We start from the raw sequence: 22,382 nt of genomic DNA on the forward strand, positions 1-22,382 counted from the left end.
TTTAAAGACCTATCCATAGATACCCCACACGCATAGGTTAGATGAAAAAATTTTTTTTTGTTTCAGTTGTACCTGTAAAATTTTTAATATTTTTTCCATTTTTGTGTCAAAATCCTAATGCGGTTTACAGACTACATCTACTTACCAAGTTTATATAGCTCTTATAGTTTCGGAGAAAAGTGGCTCTGACATACGGACGGACAGACAGACAGACAGACAGACATGACAAATCTATAAGGGTTCCGTATTTTGCCATTTGGCTACGGAACCCTAAAAAAGGTCTCATTCGATAGATAAACTTGTGGACTACGCTTATAAACTACACAGGCTAAATGTTATAAATTTCGTGGAATTAAACAATAGAAAAACCAAAATTTAAGAAAAAAAAATGTGTATTTTTTTATTAATGGATTTTTGTGAAATCTTGCGCAAACTGGTTCTTTTTTATTTTAAAAAGATAGAAGAGGTTTTCATCTTAAATAAATTCCTTTACCTCTCTATCCTCCATGCTCTAAATCAGATAGTTTAAAAGTTATAACGCTTTACTTATGAAGTATTGGTCAGATTAGTATGAAGCCAGAGATTTTTTTTTCAAAAGTTGGAGGAAAAAAAAATTTTTTTAAAGCTTATTTGTCACTAAAATATACCATACATCATGACATTAAAGGATCGGACACCGGTTTCGGGACACATTGTATATTATGAAGTAGTCCGTTGTACAACATGGAGCCGCAGGTGTTGTTGCCGCTGCGGTCAGGTTGGCCGTCGTCCCATTTCACGTAGCCGCTGCTGCTTAAATGTGTACATGTGAAAGAGGATGAAGATAAGTTTGGTTATTGTAATAATTATTATAATATTCTCTTTACAAGAGCCATAGAGCCTGGTCTGGTCAGTCATCAGCCAGTAGGTACCTAATGAAGAGACACGGCTCTTCGTTACTCGTAATGGGTGATTGAAGTCACCAGGCTCTATACGTAGACCCAATGTGTATAGTATCTGTATTCTGTACAATTGGGCCAATGCTTTGAGCCAGCGTATTGGCATTCGGCACAACGTGTAGAAGCCTACTTGGCTATAAGTTGAGAGCACCATTCCGTGCTTTTTGGGCAAAGTGTTGAATTTGGACTCGATGCGTTAGCACAATGCGCAGGCTTAAAGCTTGGCACGTACGTTGGTCTATGAATCAATCAGGTTTGTCTTTTGATTTGCATTTTGGGTAATAATTATAGGTTATAATCAAATTAACGAGGTTCAAATTTAATATAAATTATATTTTGACATACATATTTACCCAGGTTCTGGTGCCAGGGGGGAGGGGGGGGGGCAAATTACCCAGGTTCTGGGCCATATTCGATATACTTAGTAGGGACGTCAACATGATCCAGGGGGGGGGCAGCTGCCACCCCCTCCTTCCTCCCCCCCCCCCCCCCTCGGTACGCCAATGCATATTTTTGTGCCTCAATTCACCGTTTGAATTTTAGTGAATTGAACCATGCAGAAGGGAGGACGGCGCGCACGCAATACAAGAAATACCGCATTGTTTTCCTGTTCTCGCGATCACTGTACTCGTAGTATGTACGGTTTCGTCACAGCATAACGAATATACACTACACTATCTTCATACGATAACCCGAATCAGCAGGCCTACTACGAAACTGTTTTGAGACTCAAACAATCGGACGAGAATGCCGCGTCCTGCTCTAACAACGTCATTTCTCGTTCGTTAAAGTAGAACGCGGCATTCTCGTACGATTGTTTGAGTCTCAAAACGGTTTCGTGGTACGGGCCCTGGAGCATGAACATTTTAGCGTCATTACAGATTAACTTAAGTTAGCGAAAAAACATCGGACGAGCGTAAAACTTGTCTCCGTGTTGAGCGAGTTTGATTTTAACGACACGGCTGCGTTCCTCTACTGTATGATATGTATATTGTGATTCTGTTTTTTTGATTCGCTCGCATCATTAGTATGTGCGACGCTGGCCGTCGCAAACGTGATCTTGTACTGTGAAAATGTTTACTAAATGTTTGTTATTGGTTCTTCTATACTCTTTCTCGATAACAAGTGAGTGATAATTACAGTTCATTGTATTGTAAAATGTATAGCGCTATATTGACAGTGGTGGAAGAATCGAGCAATCGATCAGTGTTCAAAATATATCGACGATGTTTTAACTTTTTATTTAAAAATAACAGGATTTTATTTGAGGTCATGACGCTAAATACCTACGATGTCGTCGAGTAATAAGTTTAAGGAAAGAGATATAATCAATAATAATAATTCATAAGAATCATTTTGATCTAGACTTATGGATTAATTAACAAAAACTGTTTTTCAACCAGAGACATGATTTCAACAAAATGCGAATTACCAGATAACAATTTAAAATGCAAAGTAATAAAACATCAATGCCCATCTTAAAAGTAATAGATCACATAAGTAGATGATAGAAAATGATTGTATGAATGAAAGAACAAAGAATATTGAACTCTATTGCGTTCAAATATTAAAACAAAGAGAAGTCAAAACTTAATAAATTAAATATGTTTTAACAGCTGAGTGTAAACACAAAAAAAGACGTGGGAGAGCCATGTTTCGGCACGAATGGGCCGGCTCGACCGGAGAAATACCACGTTCTCACAGAAAACCCGCGTGAATCAGCGCTTGCGCTGTGTTTCGTCGAGTGAGTGAGTTTACCGGAGGCCCGATCCCCTACCCTTTTCCCTTCCCTACCCTCCCCTATTCCCTTCCCTCCCCTATTCCCTCTTAAAAGACCGGCAACGCACCTGCAGCTCTTCTGATGCTGCGAGTGTCCATGGGCGACGAAAGTTGCTTTCCATCTGCAGGTGACCCGTTTGCTCGTTTGCCCCCTTATTTAAAAAAAACAAAAGGAGGGCTTTTAACAGATAAAAATATCTTTCAAGCAACCTCTTTCTTCGATGATTTATTAGGAAATGATTTTTAATTTAAGAAATAGGTAACATTTAAATAAGGATGGTCACGTTCATTTACCATGTCAAATGATTCATCAAGTTCTACTATAGATGTATAGCCATAACATTGTAATTTTCCATTTCTTTAGTAAAAGATGGTCGCGTGAACTCGCGTGCGAGTTTCTTACGCCGGTTCTTCTCGGCGGGGTAGTTCCCGAACCGGTGGTAGGCAACGTAGTTTCTTCATTCGACTTTCAAAAAGTGTATCATGATACCCATTTAACATTTTGAATAAAAAATATTTTATTTATTTTATTTTATTATTTACCATTTCAGATGGCAAGCCTGACAAATTCTTCAGAAAAGGTTACAAATATCTGGAGGAGACGAAAAGTTTTTACAAATTCCACACCGTACACAAAAAATGGGAAGATGCGAAATCCATCTGTGAAATGGAGGGAGCCACTCTCTTTTACCCTCAGGATGAGGAGGAGGCCAACGCTGTCATATCCTACTGGAATGCCACTCAGACCTTTCTTTGGATTTACATTGGGATTTCGACACCGACTGTTAAGGAAATCTTCGAAACAGTTGATGGTGTGTTTACTTTTGTATTTTTAGGGCCTGTTTCACCACTTTCTGATAAAGTGCGGAATATGCTATGAATCACAACTTTTTTGACAGATTCTCCATAATTCATCTGTCAAGTAAAGTGGTGAATAGCCTATTCGGCACTTAAGTATAAGGAAGTGGTGAAACAGGCCCTTAGCCTACCAATTTTGGCAATGTTTTATTTAATAATTGATAGATAATCATTTGTCTGAGGCCTAAGTTTTTTTTCTTTTACCCATATTTAAAAAATGAAGAGAACATAATTGTAAATATCAGAAACCAGGCGTTTTTGAGGGTTTCTTACAGGTGTTTTTGTTGCTGATTGGAAAACCTTTTGACTTTAGCCAATTAAAAGCGATAGTTAATACATTAATTTAAAGTCAAAAAAACTAGGAATCAATCAGCGACAAAGTGCCAGACCGCAGACACCATAGACATAATATATACTGTCGTAGCATTATAGGTTTATGGCAGACACGATAAAATTGATAAACAAAAATATCAGCTGTTAAAATTCATATTAAAAAAAAATTACCAACTTAAATTGTCCCATTGTAATTCTTCATTAAGGTACCTAATAATTGAGACATTTAAATTGGGAAGCTTTAAGTAGGTCTTAGATAATAAATAACAATAATACATGATTAATAATTTATATCAACTTGAATTAATAATAATCGACAATGATGCACTGTTCCACGCCGAAACCGATAGTTTATTATTATTGTAATTAAACAGTCATAAATAATCTTATATCTTTAAACGAGCAATTCTTGTATATATATAAATATATAATTGGAATCTCGGAATCGGCCCCAACGATTTTCATGAAATTTAGTATATAGGGGGTTTCGGGGGCGATAAATCGATCTAGTTAGGAATCATTTTTAGAAAATGTCATTTTATTCGTGTTTTATTGAATACCGAGCAAAGCTCGGTCAAATAGCTAGTATAAATAATCAAAGGCACAGGTCAAACGAAAGACTATTAAGATTATATTTTGTTATGCTTAATATAATATGAGCAAAATGACTATAAGTACTATCAGAGAATTTGATTTAGCCAACCAATTTTCGTATATTATCTGTCTATGAATCAATTTTGGGATGGTAAAATGCAATAATAGTATCTGAAGCAAGGTAGCTTGTAGTACCAGATACCTAAGCTACTTCGCTCGACTTATCTTGGCATAGGTCTATTAGAAGAGTCGGGTGAAACGAGCGCTACATTAAACCACATTATTTCGAAGCGTTTTGTCAAATTATGAGCAACATTTTTGCTTTGTTACAGGTCTGCCAATAGAAGACGTATATGATAACTGGGCACCAGGGGAACCCAACAATGCTGGTGGGGTCGAGGAGTGTGTGGTGCTGAGACGAGAGGGGGTCCTCAACGATGACCGGTGTGACAAGGCCTGGCCCTACATATGCAAGAAGACCGAGGCTTCGTTACGATGGAACGACCTTTGCGACATCCCAGACCCAGGTAACCACATCTGTGGATAGGAATATATATCCCAGCTCAAGCTATATCAGTATCAATACCAACGTCGGTGGTTTTAAATGCTGTTAAAATTAAGTATAAATTAATTTAAAAATCTTGCTGTAGCCTGTTAAAGACGCGATAAAATCGTCTTAAGCATTGTTGGCATAATATAACGTAATGTTAGACATATAAGACATATAAGACACTAGATGTCCCGCGCGGCTTCGCCCGCGTATATTAGGAATTTCACAGAAACCGTACATATTCAAATAAAAATAGCTATAAGTACTCCTTCACGTGGTCTACTCTATATAAGTGCCAAATATTGCTCCAGTAGTTCGTGAGATAAACCCTTTCTAATATTTTCCCCGTTTTTACTACATTTTCCTGAGTTTTTTCGGTCGTATTAGTCTTAGCGTGATAATATAATATAATATAGCCTATAGCTTTACTCGATAAATGCGATATCTAACACTGAAATAAGTTTTTAAATCGGACCTGTAGTTCCTGAGATTAGCGCATTCAAGCAAACATACTCTTCAGGTTTATAATATTAAGTATAGATTTTTTTAAATTATCGCTTGACAAACTCGAGCCTCGATCTTAAAGTCTATGAAAAGGCTCATAATCATGGGACGATGCATGGTATAATATTATGGTAGTGATGATGATGATGAATGTAATTTGCATAGTAGCATATGCTTTCCGTTCTTAAAACAACGCCGAAACTCCCAAACTTGTATCTATGAAGAATCAGGAGATCTCTCAGCACCTTCCGAACCACGGTATACCAGGTGTACTTCGGTGCAAAATCTTACTTGTTTGTAGCATATGCTTAGAATACTTCTCACGAAACCGAAGTCACCACATGTTTCCCCATAAAATTTGAGGAGTTCCCTCGATTACTTATGGATCCTTCATCAGATCACCACTTTTGTGAATATAATACCAAATTGGGATGATACCCTACATACCAAACGAAAAATTTTGAAAATCGGTTAACAAACGGCGGAGTAATCGTTGAACATAAGAAAACGAACATAACACCTCCCCCATTTTGAAAGTCGGTTAAAATTGTAGCCTATGTGTTATTCTGATGTATAAGCTATATTATTGTAAAGTTTCATTAAGATCCGTTCATTAGTTTTTGCGTGAAAGAGTAACAAACATCCATACATCCACACATCCATACATCCATACATCTATACATCCAAACAAACTTTTGCCTTTATAATATTAGTAGGATAATTTGACAGCAGCAGGTTGTAACCAGGAGGGAGTTTAGTCCGTAGGTTACTGGGTAACAGCACAGTAAAGTTGGACATATCCTTATGGGCCGGTCAATAAGGAATCCATGAGGATTCTCCCGCCCTCCCCGTGGACATACAAATTTTGATACTATTTTTACCTAATTCCTTCTTTAGGGGTGGAATTTTGAAAACTTCATTTTTAGCTGATGCCTAAATAATATAATATTTTAATCAGCACATGAATTGAATAACAAATTTTTTTTCAAATTAATCGTAGCACCATCTGTCAGGACAAACTAAAATTGAAATAGAATAATATTGAATGCGATGATAGCGCCGTCCGCCGGATCTAATGTAAAACATTCCAAAATCAACAACTCCTTATAAATAAGAAATTAATTGAAAAAACATTTTCCAGTAGACCAAACTGTAAATCTAAACCATTCTCGAATCTCCACGAACACACACAAAAAATTTCATCAAAATTGGTCCAGTCGTTTAGGAGGAGTTCAGTCACATACACACGCACACAAGAAATATATATATTAAGATATAACACAGATAGTGAGTTATTCTTTTTGCTTTCTTGCTTTCACATTATATAATTAAAATAATTTATCAGTCAGAGCATTAATTAACAGTATTCTTCTTCAGAGTATACATATTACGAGAAGACAGGCAGATGTTACAAATTACATCTCACACCTAAGAACTGGAAAGACGCATACACCACCTGCAGCTACGAACAATCCAGACTTGCCGTTATTGATTCTGATGAGGAAGCCAACATCTTAGTAAACATGATCAACAGTTCGCCCAAGGACCTAATAGATGGGGACTACTTAAGAGGGGCTGTTCATTTGGGCTTCAAATACCTCAATGGCTGGAAGACTTATCGAGGTTAGTCAAAAACTTCCGTACTGCAGTTAATATCACATTTGTTTTGTCAATCGGCTAGTTTGACGCGGAGACTAACATTGTACGATAATGTAGTTCACTCTCGTAGGAATTGATGAGATGGTCAATGTTATGGTTATAGTTAAGGCTAATTTAACTTAACCTTTTGACCACAGAATTCGACAGAAGACGTTGCTGGTCCGACAAAGTTTTATAAGGCGGGGGCGCTGCTGGTAAAGGAGAACTGTCAAAAATGGCGTTTTTGTATGATGACAGCATTAGTTCCTTTTTTCGCCACGTGCATTTAAAACCTTGTCGAGCTCTATGGTTATGGTTAAGTATGGCGTCTTGATAGCGTCCATTTTTAACTTTAACCAAAGATTTGACATTTTGCATTGTAGTTAAAGTTATAGTTAAAGTTACAGTTATAGTTAAAGTAAGTTGGTGCAACCCGACCTAATTGTACCAATTTTTCTGGCATAAACTAAGTATCTCTCGGGAATTAAAGTCACACGAATAATGAGCCTAGCTTCAAAGTGTATCAGTATATTATATGGATGAATTGGTGACTCGGAATCGATGTAAACATTATCAAACACTAAAATATGTCCCACTGAACTTAGTATCACTTTCTTCCTAATAACCTTCCCTGGACATAGTAATTTGGAATTAGTTTTAGAATTAGTCAAGTCGCTTCAGCCATTCTTGAGTTTTGGCGAGCCTAACAAAATTTATGAATTTATTTAGATTTCTTTATGGTCCACAGGCACAGACTTGAGAAGCAACGGTTACGCGAAATGGGGCAAAGGTCAACCTGATGGTAGAGGCAATGAGACCTGCGGTTCCATGTTCTATAACGGACTGTTGAACGATATCAGCTGTGACGTCAAATGCTTCTTCATCTGTGAACACGAAATACGTTTGCTGCAGACTGCCTTGGATTACAAATTTGGCGAAGATGCGTAACCTAGACTCTAGAGAAGTTGTTTGTTGGGGCGACAGTTGAATAAGTGCCAAATATCGATGCAGGATTAGAAAGTGTTGTGGGGTTTTGTACATAAAGTGAATGGAAAGTTTAAAACTGCGAACAGACTACTAAGTTTTAAAATAATGAATAAAGGAAATGATGCATGACAAAACGTCTGTTCTTAATAACACCTTGCCCTTTTTATAGCTCTCCAATTATAAATAAATCAATGAATTAAAATATATTTATTTAACTACACTTTATACATCTATTAGCACTATTAAACGGTAATTATAATTTTTCCAATACAAAATCTGTGTTTGTTTATTGTTAGAAATGTTCTCTACATTAGAATATAATTTATTATGTATTTCAATTAATGTAGCCTTCTAATGGAGAAAATTTAAAATAGTGCGAAGTCGTCGTGAAAATCATGAGTTCATTTTTAGGGTTCCGTACCAAAAGGGTAAAAACGGGACCCTATTACTAAGATTTCGATGTCTGTCCGTTTGTCTGTCTATCTGTCTGTCCGTCTGTCTGTCTGTATGTCGCCAGGCTGTTTCTCAAGAACCTCTATAGCTAAACTTCTTAATTTTTTACAGATTGTGGATATCAGTTGCCGCTATAACAACAAATACTAAAAACAAAATAATATTAATATTTATGGGGGGTTCCCATAGAACAAACATGATTTTTAGGGTTCCGTGCCCAAAGGGTAAAAACGGGACCCTATTACTAAGACTTCGTTGTCTGTCCGTCTGTCTGTCTGTGTGTCTCCAGGCTATAACTCAAAAACCGCTATAGCTAGACTTCTTAATTTTTTAGAGATTGTAGGTATCAGTTGCCGCTATAACAACAAATACTAAAAACAAAATAATATTAATATTTAAGGGGGGCTCCCGTACAACAAACATGATTTTTTAAGCATTATTTGCTCGATATCAATAATGGCACTTGAAATTTTCACAAAGGCCTTAAATATAAGTTTGATTTAATAGTTAATAATAATATTTAAATAAAATAAATCCCATACAAAAACACCATTTTTGCCCTATTTTCGCTCTATAACGGTACGGAACCCTTCGTGCGCGACTCACTGGTTAAATATTTAACCCTAAAAATGTTGATTTCGGCCCGCGACACCAAGACCATAACGTGTTAGTAGCCCGTATAAAAAAAAGGTTGAGTACCACTGTGTTTGAGTGTAGAGACTGTAGAGCCGCTATCCCAACCCGCGACTTTATATTTTGTGGCCCGCGTGATGTTAAGCTATTTGCACTTTTAAATCGTTAATTTTGAAGAATGTTATTTTATAACCCTAAAAAAATTTTGTTGCGGCCCGCGACACCAAGACCAAAACGTGTTTGTAGCCCGTATAAAAAAAAGGTTGAGTACCACTGTGTTTGAGTGTAGAGACTGTAGACAGTAGACACACAAGTCACAACCCAGTCTCAGTCGCGCTCTCGGCTTCCTCATAGGTGATAATGTTCACTAAAGTGTTATTTATATCTTGTGTTTTTATAATAATAAGTAAGTTTATCAGTTACACTTACAATTATATCGTTAGTTAACTTCAAATGTGATTATGGGGTGTCCAAATCAATTTAAATATATGTTTCTGACCGTCCGTGTTTCTGACATTTAATCCGACTTTGTACAAAACATTTTAGACGGAAAATCTGACAAATTCTTCCGAAAAGATTATCAATATCTTGAAGAAACACGAAGTTTTTACAAGTTCCAAACCATTCGCAAATCCTGGCGAGATGCGAAGAGCACCTGTGAGCTGGAGGGAGCCACTCTCTTCTACCCTCAGGACGAGGAGGAGGCCAAGGCAGTCATATCCTATTGGAATGCCACTCAGAATTATCGTTGGATTTACATTGGAATTTCCGCTCCCATTGTGAACGAAGTTTTTGAAACAGTTGATGGTATATTTTTTTAGATATATATTTTAATATTCTAACCTAAATCAGTAAGCATAATCTTATGAGGCATCGTATCACAAGGTATAAGGTGCTAGAATTTCTTTACTAGGAGCAATTTCATCAAAGAAATATGGAACACGTTCAGTGCATACTGAACCGGTTCTATGTATAAGTGCGTTTATTTATGACACCGAATTGCATTTCACCAACATAAACTAAACGCATTCACAGCTAATTCGAGTTTTATAAATCCCCTCTAAGGTTTGCATCAAAGCTACCGTTTCGCTTTACATAATCAAGTGCACATGCCGACGTCCATGATACATTATTTTCTAAAAAAAAAAAAATTTTTCATTTCGAGACCTCTCAAGCCCAAAGCGGTCGCATGCGAGTGCGATTACAATAGATTTCCAAGAATCCGCGATCGAGGGATCATCCTCAAGGGCATGAAAGAGCTTTTCGTTTTTAAGTTGAAGAGGTGGAAGTTTTTATTTAAGTATCTCCATACCATTTTTTTTTGTTTAAGAGGTAACAGATAAACATCCTTTTTTTTTTTATTATGAAATAAGGTGGCAAACGAGCAAACGGGTCACCTGATGGAAAGCAACTTCCGTCGCCCATGGACACTCGCAGCATCAGAAGAGCTGCAAGTGCGTTGCCGGCCTTTTAAGAGGGAATAGGGTAATACGGGAGGGTAGGGAAGGGAAGGGAATAGTTGAGGGTAGGGAAGAGAATAGGGTAGGGGTTAGGGGATTGGGCCTCCGGTAAACTCACTCACTCGGCGAAACACAGTTTGCGCTGTTTCACGCCGGTTTTCTGTGAGAACGTGGTATTTATCCGGTCGAGCCGGCCCATTCGTGTCGAAGCATGGCGCTCCCACGTCAAATTTTTTAACGATCACTTTCGTATAAATTATAATATTATTATGGATATGTTGGTGCTACATTTGGAGCCGTATAGAAAACTTATATTTAAGCCTCCGATTTTTTAAGGTCTACCTATAGAAGATGTGTATGGCAAATGGGGTCCTGGGCAGCCAAAAGGTGGCTCGCACAAGTGCGTGATATTGAGACGCGAAGGATTCCTTGCCGATGCCGAGTGCGAACTACCCTGGGTCTACATGTGCAAGAAGACCGAGGCATCATTGCGATGGAACGACCTTTGCAATATTCCAGATCCAGGTATTTATGCTACACTCCTGTTTTAAATTAAATTAGCAAAAATATAAAAATATGAACCAAGACTGTATAGCTACTAGGGGCATTTTCTACCAGGCAACCTCGCGACAGGCCAACGTCCAGTGCTGATCTATTATTTAAATATTATGTCTGGTGATTTTAAAAATTTACGCGATTTGCAACCCACATTCAAAGGTCCATTTTCATCAATAACGACTGTTAAAGTTAATGCTCGAATTAGTATTACGTTACCTCTTTTATTTTTCATATTATGAATGAAAGAGAAGACATGACATTTCAACAAGCTGTTAACACTAACAGACGTTTGTGAAGTTGGGCGTAACTCTGTAAAAGAATAAAGCATATTGTGCTATTTTTTAGCAGTCTAAAGGTTATAATATAAATAAATAATATTTTTGCAGAATACACATATTACCAGAAGACTGGAAGATGTTACAAATTACATCTCACTCCAAAGAATTGGGCAGATTCCTACATCACCTGTAGTATGGAACAGTCCAGACTTGCCGTTATCAATTCGGATGAAGAAGCCAATATACTAGTAGACATAATTAAGAATTCACCAAAGGATCTAATAGATGGAGACTACTTAAGAGATGCAGTTTATTTGGGTTTCAAGTTCGATGACGGATGGAAGACTTATGTTGGTATGTAAAAAAGTATACATTCAAGGAATCTTTCTATCTTTAGATATTAAGCCATAATAACCAATAAATAATATATTTTTCACTCCTGCAATGTTTTTTTGGTATCGATAAGTAGTTATTAAATATAACTACTTATCGATACCAAAAAAACATTGTAGGAGTGAAAAATATATTAATTGAATAGTTATATTCTCTATTCTAACAATACTTATTTTAAATTCTTGTCAAAAAGTAGCTAATATTGTTGTCAATGATACTCAATGAATGTCCTACAGGTACAGATTTAAGAAGTAGCGGCTATGTCAAATGGGGTCCAGGTCTACCTGAAGATAGAGGCAACAGGACCTGCGGCGGGATGTTCTACGACGGGCTGCTGAACGCCGTAAGCTGCGACGACAAAGCCTTCTTCATCTGTGAACACGAAATACGTTTGCTGCAGACTGCTTTAGATTACAAATTTGGCGAAGAAAATGCTGTTCAGCATGGCTAAATAAAGACTTGTTTGAATATACAGTTCTTTGTGATTTTGATTAAAATTAAATATAAGATAAGAGAAGAGTGAACGTCTAATTTATTTAAATAAAAAACTTAAGTAAAGTAGTAAGTACCCAGTAAAGTAAAAGTTATAGACCTAGTAAAATAATTTTACAATAAATAATTATTTTATCCATTTACCTCCACACATTCAAAATTGTAGTCACATTATTTCGGGCTTTACATGAAAAATGAATAATTACTTTGCGAGCTAATGACGATAAATTAAAGCTAACACAATCGATCACGCAACTGACAGTAACAGGATTTAAATCGCTTTATCTATTTGGAAGCAATGATTCTACGGATGACACGAAAGGTGGTTCCATATACAGCTACACACATTGACAAAATACCATGATTTCCAAATATGTACAAAAGGATCACCCTAAATTACCAACAAAGCAAAAAACAAAAGATGACATTATCGTCTGTTGGTTCAATATTGAATACATAATATGTGAGTGATGCTAAATTGAACCCTGGGGTATTCCCAGCCATTCTGAATAATGTTTACGTTTAATCCTTCGATTGTGGATTCTTGGAAATCTATTGTTATTCTATTGTGTCTCGCTCACCAGTGAGCTTATGGGGCTTGATGGGTTAAATCAACCATTAACGATACGAAATTTTGGTTGTACCGAAAAAGGTGATAAAATAAAAATTCACAATCATGATAATACCTGTTTCATCTCAGCACCGTACAGTTTACCTGGTTCGTGTTCACATGACGCATCATAAATACGTGTAAGTGTGAGGAGCGAGGTTGTGTTCGCGATAATGATCAAATGGTTCCTCCTTCTCGCTTGCGTCTACATAATAGGTAAGTTTACTGTTTAACAGTATCTGATAGTGTCCAAATCAATGCTCAACACATTTGATTTTTTTATTTTATTTTTCATATTTAACTTAAAAGTCTTTGTATAAGCGTATTCAATTGTGTTTCTTAGCCTTTTTTCGCCAAGCTCTAAGAGCTCAAGCTAAGAATTTATGAAACTCAAGAATTTATTATCTTATTAATTTAAGTATTGTAATCCAAAACTGCCAAAACATGAACAATTACATAGTTTTGAAACTTACTCCTCCAGGACCAAAATTTTTGTATCTTCTAACTTACTTATTAATAATAACAAGATTTATTTGAGGTCATGTCACAAATATACTTTGGCATTTACTTGCAATAAGGAAACACAAGAAGTCGTAATCTTCATTCATCATCATCTATTAGTAGAATTCACAGAAATGGATAGTAGAATTAGAATTTGATAATTTTAGATTTTTGAAGTTACTTTTAAAATTTTCTTATTCATTAAATTGTAGATTGCAGACCTGAAAAATTTTTTAGAAAAGGTTACAAATATCTAGAAGAAACAAAGAGTTTTTATAAAATACAAACGGTACGTAAAAAATGGCAAGAAGCAAAAACCACGTGTGAGCTAGAGGGAGCTACTCTCTACTACCCTCGCGATGAAGACGAAGACAGTGCTGTGATGGCCTATTGGAATGCTACACAGACCTTTCAATGGATTTACATTGGCATTTCAACACCTCACGCTTTAGAAATATTCGAAACAGTTGATGGTGTGTATTATTATGTAGATAAAACTTATAATTCTAAAATTTCATAAAAATTAACAGGACATCTTACACCGAGCATATCTTCTAATAATTTATTATTACCTTACGTTTACAAGTCACAAAAAATTGGCAATTCTAAAAATAATATTTTATCATAAAGGTTTGGGAATAGACGACGTGTACGATAACTGGGCGCCCGGGGAGCCCAATCGTGCTGTAGGAGATGAAGAGTGCGTAACGTTGAAAAATGTGCAGGCAAAAGGACGCCTTATTTATGACAGTTGCTTAAAGAACTTGCCCTACATATGTAAGAAAACTGAGGCATCGCTACGCTGGAACGACCAGTGCGACATCCCAGATCCAGGTAAAATTAGCTGATATTATCGGCTACGATTTATCGGTGTCATTAAACATCACGTTCATATGGCCCGCCCATGGAGGAAAATATAATTTAAGTATTGCTTTTTTCTAAAATTGAAATACTTTAATTACAATTTTAAAACAAACATTTTTAGAGTATATTTTCAGCGAAAAGACTGGCAGGTGTTATAAGTTACATCTGACACCTAAGACCTGGGCGAATGCTTACATCACCTGTGTAACGGAGCAGTCGAGACTTGCAGTTATAAATTCAGACGTTGAAGCCAGTGTACTTGTGGATATCATTAAAAATTCATTCACGGATCTAATAGATGGAAATTACTTGAGAGGAACAGCTTATCTGGGATTTAAATACGACGATGGATGGAAAACTTATTTAGGTAAGTAGAAGAATTCTCATCGTGATCGTGCCATAAGCTAATAAAAATCAATAAATTAACTACTATTTCTCTCAAAGCCGTAATAAGTATTATTTACAAAATGTAAGCTAATAAAGTAGTTATTAGAGCACTAAGGCACACACCGAATATCATAATAATATGTTATGACCATAAAGTTAATATACCTAGCGGAATAGAGCAACAATCTCGAGCTGTCAAACGAAACCGAAATTGGTTTCATCTGTGTGTAAAAATATGTGTACCTACGTATACTTTTACACAAGCATGATTGAACATGATTTCTATGAGATTAAATTGTCAACGTGCGGCACGTGCTGACTGGGCGTCAAAAAAGGAGTGCTGCTGACATATATCACACGTCTCTTTTTACCACGCAGTGTTACTATTAGTTACATCTCTCTTGCTCAGGCCTTTGTTTCTCTATTCCGCTAGGAATATTAACTGTATGGTTATGACTTATGATAAACGACGCGTGACTAATAATAGACCTATTTACTTTACTTACGGGAAGTAAAATTTCTGGAGATGATTCATATATTATGATGCACGGTTAACGATTTATTAACGATGTTTTGCATATTAAGATAGCGTCGCTCGATGCTTACACCAAGGTGCTAGACAGGTTTAGTTAATCTGCTTAGTCCATATTTATTAATGAACGATGTTCTTCCTCATTAAATGCGGGGTTAGTTACTTTGGACTTTGGATTAGGTGATGTACTTGTCACTTACTTTAAAGTAACTATATTTGGAGTAGTAATAGGAACTAGATTCGAATGTAATGTAGAGATTGTAATTAATAAGGCTATTAGACTTGATGATAATATTTTTATTAAAAATTTATCCGTTTCCGTGCCACAGGTGGAGATTTAATAAGTAGCGGCTATGCTAAATGGGGTCAAGGTCTACCTGAAGGTAGAGGCAACAGGACCTGCGGCGGGATGTTTTACGACGGGCTGCTGAATGCCGTCAGTTGTGACGCAAAAACCTTCTTCATCTGCGAACACGAAATACGTTCAATGCAATGATAATAAATAAGGAATGGCTCATAACCCGAATACCCCTTTACGTAATCTTAGGCCACATCACAGTGCAGTGAGAATAAATGAAGTGCATCCAAAATAAAGTGATTCAGATTTTTTTATTTCCTAATCATGCCATTACAATTAAAATACAAAACAAAGCCACGATTTATCGTAAGACACAATAAGTATCAAATACACAAACACTAACTACACGTTAGCACTAAGCACATCTCTGTTTTTAGGGACTAAAAGGATTTTACTGTTAAAATTACTAATAATAATTACTTTATAGTAATAATTATATTATTATTGAGTAGCCATCTTTTGGTTCTATATGAAAATGTGAGTGATGCTAATATTGATCACTGAGGTATCAATAGCATTTTTAAGTTTTGTTTATGTTTATGTTTATGTGTTTAATCAAAATTATAATTAGCTATAGGGATCTTGGTTTTTAATAAAGAAGGCGGCACGAAAGCAGCAGAAATTCACACTGTGATAATACCAGTTTCATCTCAAGACGTTGTATCAGGTTCAGGGTTCATATAACGCATCATACATACGTGTTAGTGTGAGGAGCGAGGTTGTGTTCGCGATCAATGATAATGTTTATCAAATGCTTACTTCTTTTCGCTTGTGTCTACATCATAGGTAAGTTTATTACTGTTTAATATTATATTTGATACTGGAGTGACCAAATCAACGATGAACACTTTGATCTCTATTATTTTGGAAAAGTATCTTTATATAATGCGCATGAATTGTGTGTTTTTCACCTTTTGTTAAGTCCTAAAGCGATTACAAACTTATTAGGTATTGCTATATAAAAAAATGAATATAATATGTTGTAAAATGTATTAATTTAAAACTTACCTATCCGGTACTAAACTTTTTTTATCTCGAGGTCCAAAACAGTATTAATAATAACAAGATTTTATTTGAGGTCATGCCGAAAATATGCTTTGGCATTTACTGGTAGATAATAATTTCCTTATTACCAGTAAATGCCAAAGCCTATTTACAAAAAAAAAATCGTGTAAATATTAATATTTTTTTATATTAAGTACCTATATAAAAAGTTAAACCTGATTTTTTAAAGTTAAACTTGTGATAAATAATTTAGGAACAAAACTTTAAAAAAAAATAATAGAATTTATGAATGTTTAAATTACATTTTGTATGCTAATCAGGTTCGTTTCATTTTATCTATATTATCGATGGACGAAACATTAATTCATAAATTATTATCTATATTGGCATTAGAAGTCACTGACATAGTATGTACTACGGTCTACGTAGTACCTACTTACTACCTCAGTGTTAGAAGTATTATTTTTCAATCAGTCCGAAAAAAATATTTCAAATTTACGACCTGTGCATGTTTAGTTTTTAGCTACTTACTCAAAAATGTTTTTCCTATGAGTTATATAATATACTAGATGTCCCGCGCGGCTTCGCCCGCGTAAATTAGGAATTTTACGGAAACCGTACATTTTCCCTAAAAAAATTGCTTATGTCCCTACTCCCTTCACTTGGTCTACTCTATATCTGTGCCAAATATTGCCATAAAAATTGCTCCAGTAGTTCGTAATTTCTAATATTTCCCCCATTTTTCCCACATTTTCCTAAGTTTCTTCGGTCGTATTAGTTTTAGCGTGATAATATATAGCCTATAGTCTTACTCGATAAATGAGATATCTAACACTGAAATAAGTTTCTAAATCGGACCTGTAGTTCCTGAGATTAGCGCGTTCAAGCAAACATACTCTCAAGCAATATTAAGTATAGATTTTTTTCAATTATCGCTTGTAAACACGAGTCTCGATCTAAAAGACTATGAAAAGTACCAATAACAGGGTCATTATATAGTCATCATAGGCTCATAAGTCATAACCATGGGACGATGTATGGTATAAAATGGTAGTGATGATGATGATGATGATCAATGTAAAATGCATAGTAGCATATGCTTTCCGTTCTAAAAAAAACAACGCCGAAACTCCCAAACTTGTATCTATAAAGAATCAGGAGTTCTCTCAGCACCTTCCGAACCACGGTATACCAGGTACCTCGGTGCAAAATCTTACTTGTTGGTAGCATATGCTTAGAATACTTCTCACGAAACCGAAATCACCATATGTTTCCATATAAATTTTGAGGAGTTCCCTCGATTACTTATGCATCCTTCATCAGATCACCACTTTTGTGAATATAATACCAAATTGGGATGATACCCTATATACCAAAAAGAAAAATTTTGAAAATCAGTTAACAAACGGCGGAGTAATCGTTGAACATAAGAAAACGAACATAACACCTCCCCCATTTTGAAAGTCGGTTAAAATTGTAGCATATGTGTTATTCTGATGTATAAGCTATATTATTGTAAAGTTTCATTAAAATCCGTTCAGTAGTTTTTGCGTGAAAGAGTAACAAACATCCATACATCCACACATCCATACATCCAAACAAACTTTCGCCTTTATGATATTAGTAGAAAGTTATATAGGCATTAACTCGTACAAATATTATTATTACAGTAAAATACGTAATTTTGTTTTAAATAGGAATATCGAGTGATATAAAATTTAATACCCATTTAATTCCAGATTGCAGACCTGAAAAATTTTTTAGAAAAGGTTATAAATATCTAGAAGAAACAAATAGTTTTTATAAAATACAAACAGTACGAAAAAATTGGAATGAAGCGAAGGCTTCGTGTGAGCTAGAGGGGGCTACTCTCTACTACCCTCGCGATGAAGACGAAGACAAGGCTGTGATGGCCTATTGGAACGCTACACAGACCTTTCAATGGATTTACATTGGCATTTCAACACCTCACGCTTTGGAAATATTCGAAACAATTGATGGTATGTGTTTTATTGATAAAACTTTGCCCGTGGCTTCGCTCGCGTTATGAAGGATTATTATATACAAACTTTCATCCCCTATTTTAACCCCTTGGAGTTGGAATTTATAAAAATCCTGTCTTAGCGGATGCCTACGTCATAACATCTACCTGCAAGCCAAATTTCAGCCCGATCCATCCAGTGGTTTGGGCTGTGCGTTGATAGATCACTATGTCAATCAGTCAGTCAGTCACCTTTGAGTTTTATATAGGTATATAGATTCTAAAATTTAATAATTAACAGGACATCTCACACCGACACAAAGTGTGAGATGTCCTGTTAATTTATAAAAATTAATCGGCCAAGTGAGAGTCGGAATCGCGCACAAAGGGTTCCGTACCGTTATGGAGCAAAAATTGGCCAAAAATTGTGTTTTTTTTCTATGGGAGCCCCTATTAAATTTTTATTTTATTTAAATATTATTATTAATGATGAGATTACACATATGTATATTTAAGGCCTTTGTGAAAATTTAATGTGCCTAACTGTTGCCATTATTGATATCGAGCGAAAAGGACCAAAAAAACTGACGTTTGTACGGTACCCCTTAAATATTATTTTGCTTTTAGTATTTGTTGTAATTATAGCGGCAACATAATTACAATTTTTGTTTCAAAAGTTGAAGAAAAAAAAATTAACTCAGGATTTATGGCATATTTTAGTCAGACAAATTAGCTTTAATTTTTTTTGAAATCGATAAAATATGCCATAGATCATGACATTAAAGGATCGGACATCGGTTTCGGGACACATTGTTTATTATGTATATGTATACACAATCTGTGAAAATTTCAGAAGTCTAGCTATTGCGGTTCTTGAGATACAGCCTGGCGACATACAGACAGACGGACAGACAATGAAGTTAGTACTAGGGTCCCGTTTTTACCCTTTGGGCACGGAACCCTAAAAAATGATTATAGAATTTCATTAAAATTAACAGGACACCTCATATCGATGCATCGATGACATTTTGTTGATGTTTAATGTTTGTAATAAAGGTCTGCACAAAAACTCAATTCTAAAAAATGTTTATCATAAAGGTTTGGGAATAGAAGATGTGTACGACAACTGGGCGCCCGGGGAGCCCAATCGTGCTGTAGGAAATGAAGAGTGCGTAACGTTGAAAAATGTGGAGGCAAAAGGACGCCTTATTTATGACAGTTGCACGAAGAACTTGCCCTACATATGCAAGAAAACTGAGGCATCGTTGCGATGGAACGACCAGTGCGACATCCCAGATCCAGGTAAAATAAATAGCTGATATTATTGGAAAGGTTCATCGGTATTATTAAAAAAAATAGGAACTTCTCAAGATTGTCTATTTGTGCTCAAAATAGAAATAATATAGTTACAATGAAATATTTTTTTAGAGTATATTTACAACGAAAGAACTGGCAGGTGTTACAAGTTACATCTAACACCTAAGAACTGGACGAATGCTTATATCACCTGCGGCAAGGAGCAGTCGAGACTTGCAGTTATAAATTCCGACGTTGAAGCTAATGTACTTGTAAACATAATTAATAACTCATTCAAGGATCTAGTAGATGGAGACTACTTGAGAGGAACAGCTTATCTGGGATTTAAATACGACGACGGATGGAAAACTTATGTTGGTAAGTATAGGAATTCTAATCGTGATAGTGTTATCACTGAATCTACTGTCTATCTCTATTTTCCCCAAAAACCTTATTATCAACGAATATTAAGGAAATATTCGTTTTAAGTGCAACGGGGCAACATGTATCGTTGTCAATGAGTAATACCCTACTCCGAGAGGTGGAAAATTCGTAGTCAATCAGGCATTACTTCTTATTTATTAAAAGCCGAATTAGCTATTGGTTGGTGATAATTGGTTCTTGTTTGATGTGGGGTCAGCTACTCTAAAGTCAATGTAAACTAGGACCCGAAATAACGACTTTTTATCTATATGTCTGTAAGAGTTAGTGATATTGAAGTCAAACGTTTCTTCATTCGTGTTTACAGGTACAGATTTGAGAAGCAGCGGCTATGTGAAATGGGGCAAAGATTTACCTGAAGGAAGAGGTGATAGGACCTGCGGCGGGATGTTCTTTGACGGGCTCCTGAACGCCGTCAGCTGTGATGCCAAAGCCTTCTTCATCTGTGAACACGAAATACGTTTGCTGCAGACTGCCTTGGACTACAAATTCGGGGATAACTGATAACCTGGGTAATCCTATACATGACGTTGGGGCTACATTACTGAGAAGCTTGCATAAAAGAAGTGCACTCAAATTAAAGGGATTAAGATTGTTAGCTTCCATTAGGCTGTTTAAGTTATAGCAACTAGTAAGATTGTTAAGTGGTCTTAGGGCTAGATTTATATTTAAATATAATGTTACTGTGTAATATTATATTATATAAACCTCATAATATAATAAATAAATAGGCAGTCAAAATATTAGAATTTAGAAAAGTTGGGTGTTCCGCAGGGATCTATTGTTACTCACGTAGGTTTTTATAATAATATGTGCGACGATCGATGCGATGATGATGCGATATCAGTAATTTTAAATAAAAATAATATTATTACTAAAATTTCTTAAGTGCAATAACTCCTAATCAGTACACATTATACTCTTTTTAGAAAAATTTATATATTAGATTATTTATGCGAAGAAGATTAATTAAAAGACCAGTAAAATACCAATTTATAATAAAATGTATATAAAACATAGAGATAGCTGCAAAAATATAATTTGCGTTTTGGTTCGTCTTATTTGATAACCTTTACATACACATACAAATTAAGACACTTATGATATAGCTTAAGTGATATTGCACACACCACTCATACATACAGTTATTGTGATTACAATAATTATGATAGGTATGAAGATAGATTAATATTGTTTACCCGACCTGAGGATGATTATATTACTTGGGCCTGATTAGCAGTTACACGATTTTCCAATTTCAATCAATCAATCAATTATGTCATCAAAGTATAAAACTTCTGCGTCTTTCATACTTCCTTGCTGTAATTTGTATAAAAGCTTCATACAATAAAATTACAGAGCTATGGAAAACCAATCAAACTATTTATACACTATGCTAAGTAAATGACCTAAAAGAAGAGGTAGACATTATTGAAATAACATACAAAGGCATAGATATGGTAAAATTTTCAAAAGCTGTCAGCTTTGATAAAATATTTTTTTTGTTTCATTAAAAGATAATTATCGAATATAGTCGCAGACAGTCAGTATTAAAAAAAATTTTGCAGATTTAAAAAACAAGTTTATAACAATCCATAATTGTGGGGAACATAAATATACAAAATAACATTTAGTATTTTCCTCATCAATACAAGTTACGTTTGATTTTTATACATTTTTTGTATAAGTTCGACGTCTGCATCAAGTCTACAATAAAATAATATGTTATCATAACGATAATTTTTTTTTGCTAATGACAGCAATACGTAGGTAACTTTACACGGTTTTTATCAATTATCATGATAACTAGTGAAAAGTGTGAGAATGTTGTCTTAAACACTATATAAGTCGTTGTTTATAATATCAAGCCATCAACATCAACATGAAAATAAAGCCTAATTTACACTTATTACAAACTTTCATACCACTCTAAAGTTTCATGGTGCCTCTACACCGGCG

At 35.4% G+C, this 22,382-nt stretch overlaps 1 protein-coding gene across 1 annotated transcript; it reads left to right on the forward strand.

Moving 5' to 3' along the window:
- The first annotated feature begins 1,943 nt into the window (after positions 1-1,943).
- Positions 1,944-21,104, forward strand: LOC121731864 (macrophage mannose receptor 1-like). Its single transcript, XM_042121538.1, has 14 exons — positions 1,944-2,063; positions 3,269-3,529; positions 4,835-5,029; positions 6,934-7,179; positions 7,943-8,034; positions 9,813-10,074; positions 11,064-11,252; positions 11,672-11,917; positions 12,193-12,406; positions 13,204-13,274; positions 13,772-14,032; positions 14,190-14,393; positions 14,545-14,790; positions 20,731-21,104. Exons 1-14 carry the CDS (start codon positions 2,012-2,014, stop codon positions 20,925-20,927), a joined length of 2,736 nt encoding a protein of 911 aa, XP_041977472.1. The 5' UTR covers positions 1,944-2,011; the 3' UTR covers positions 20,928-21,104.
- The last annotated feature ends 1,278 nt before the right edge of the window (positions 21,105-22,382 follow it).

Source organism: Aricia agestis, chromosome 11 (genome assembly GCF_905147365.1).
Source record: "Aricia agestis chromosome 11, ilAriAges1.1, whole genome shotgun sequence".
Classification (NCBI taxonomy): Eukaryota; Metazoa; Arthropoda; class Insecta; order Lepidoptera; family Lycaenidae; genus Aricia; species Aricia agestis.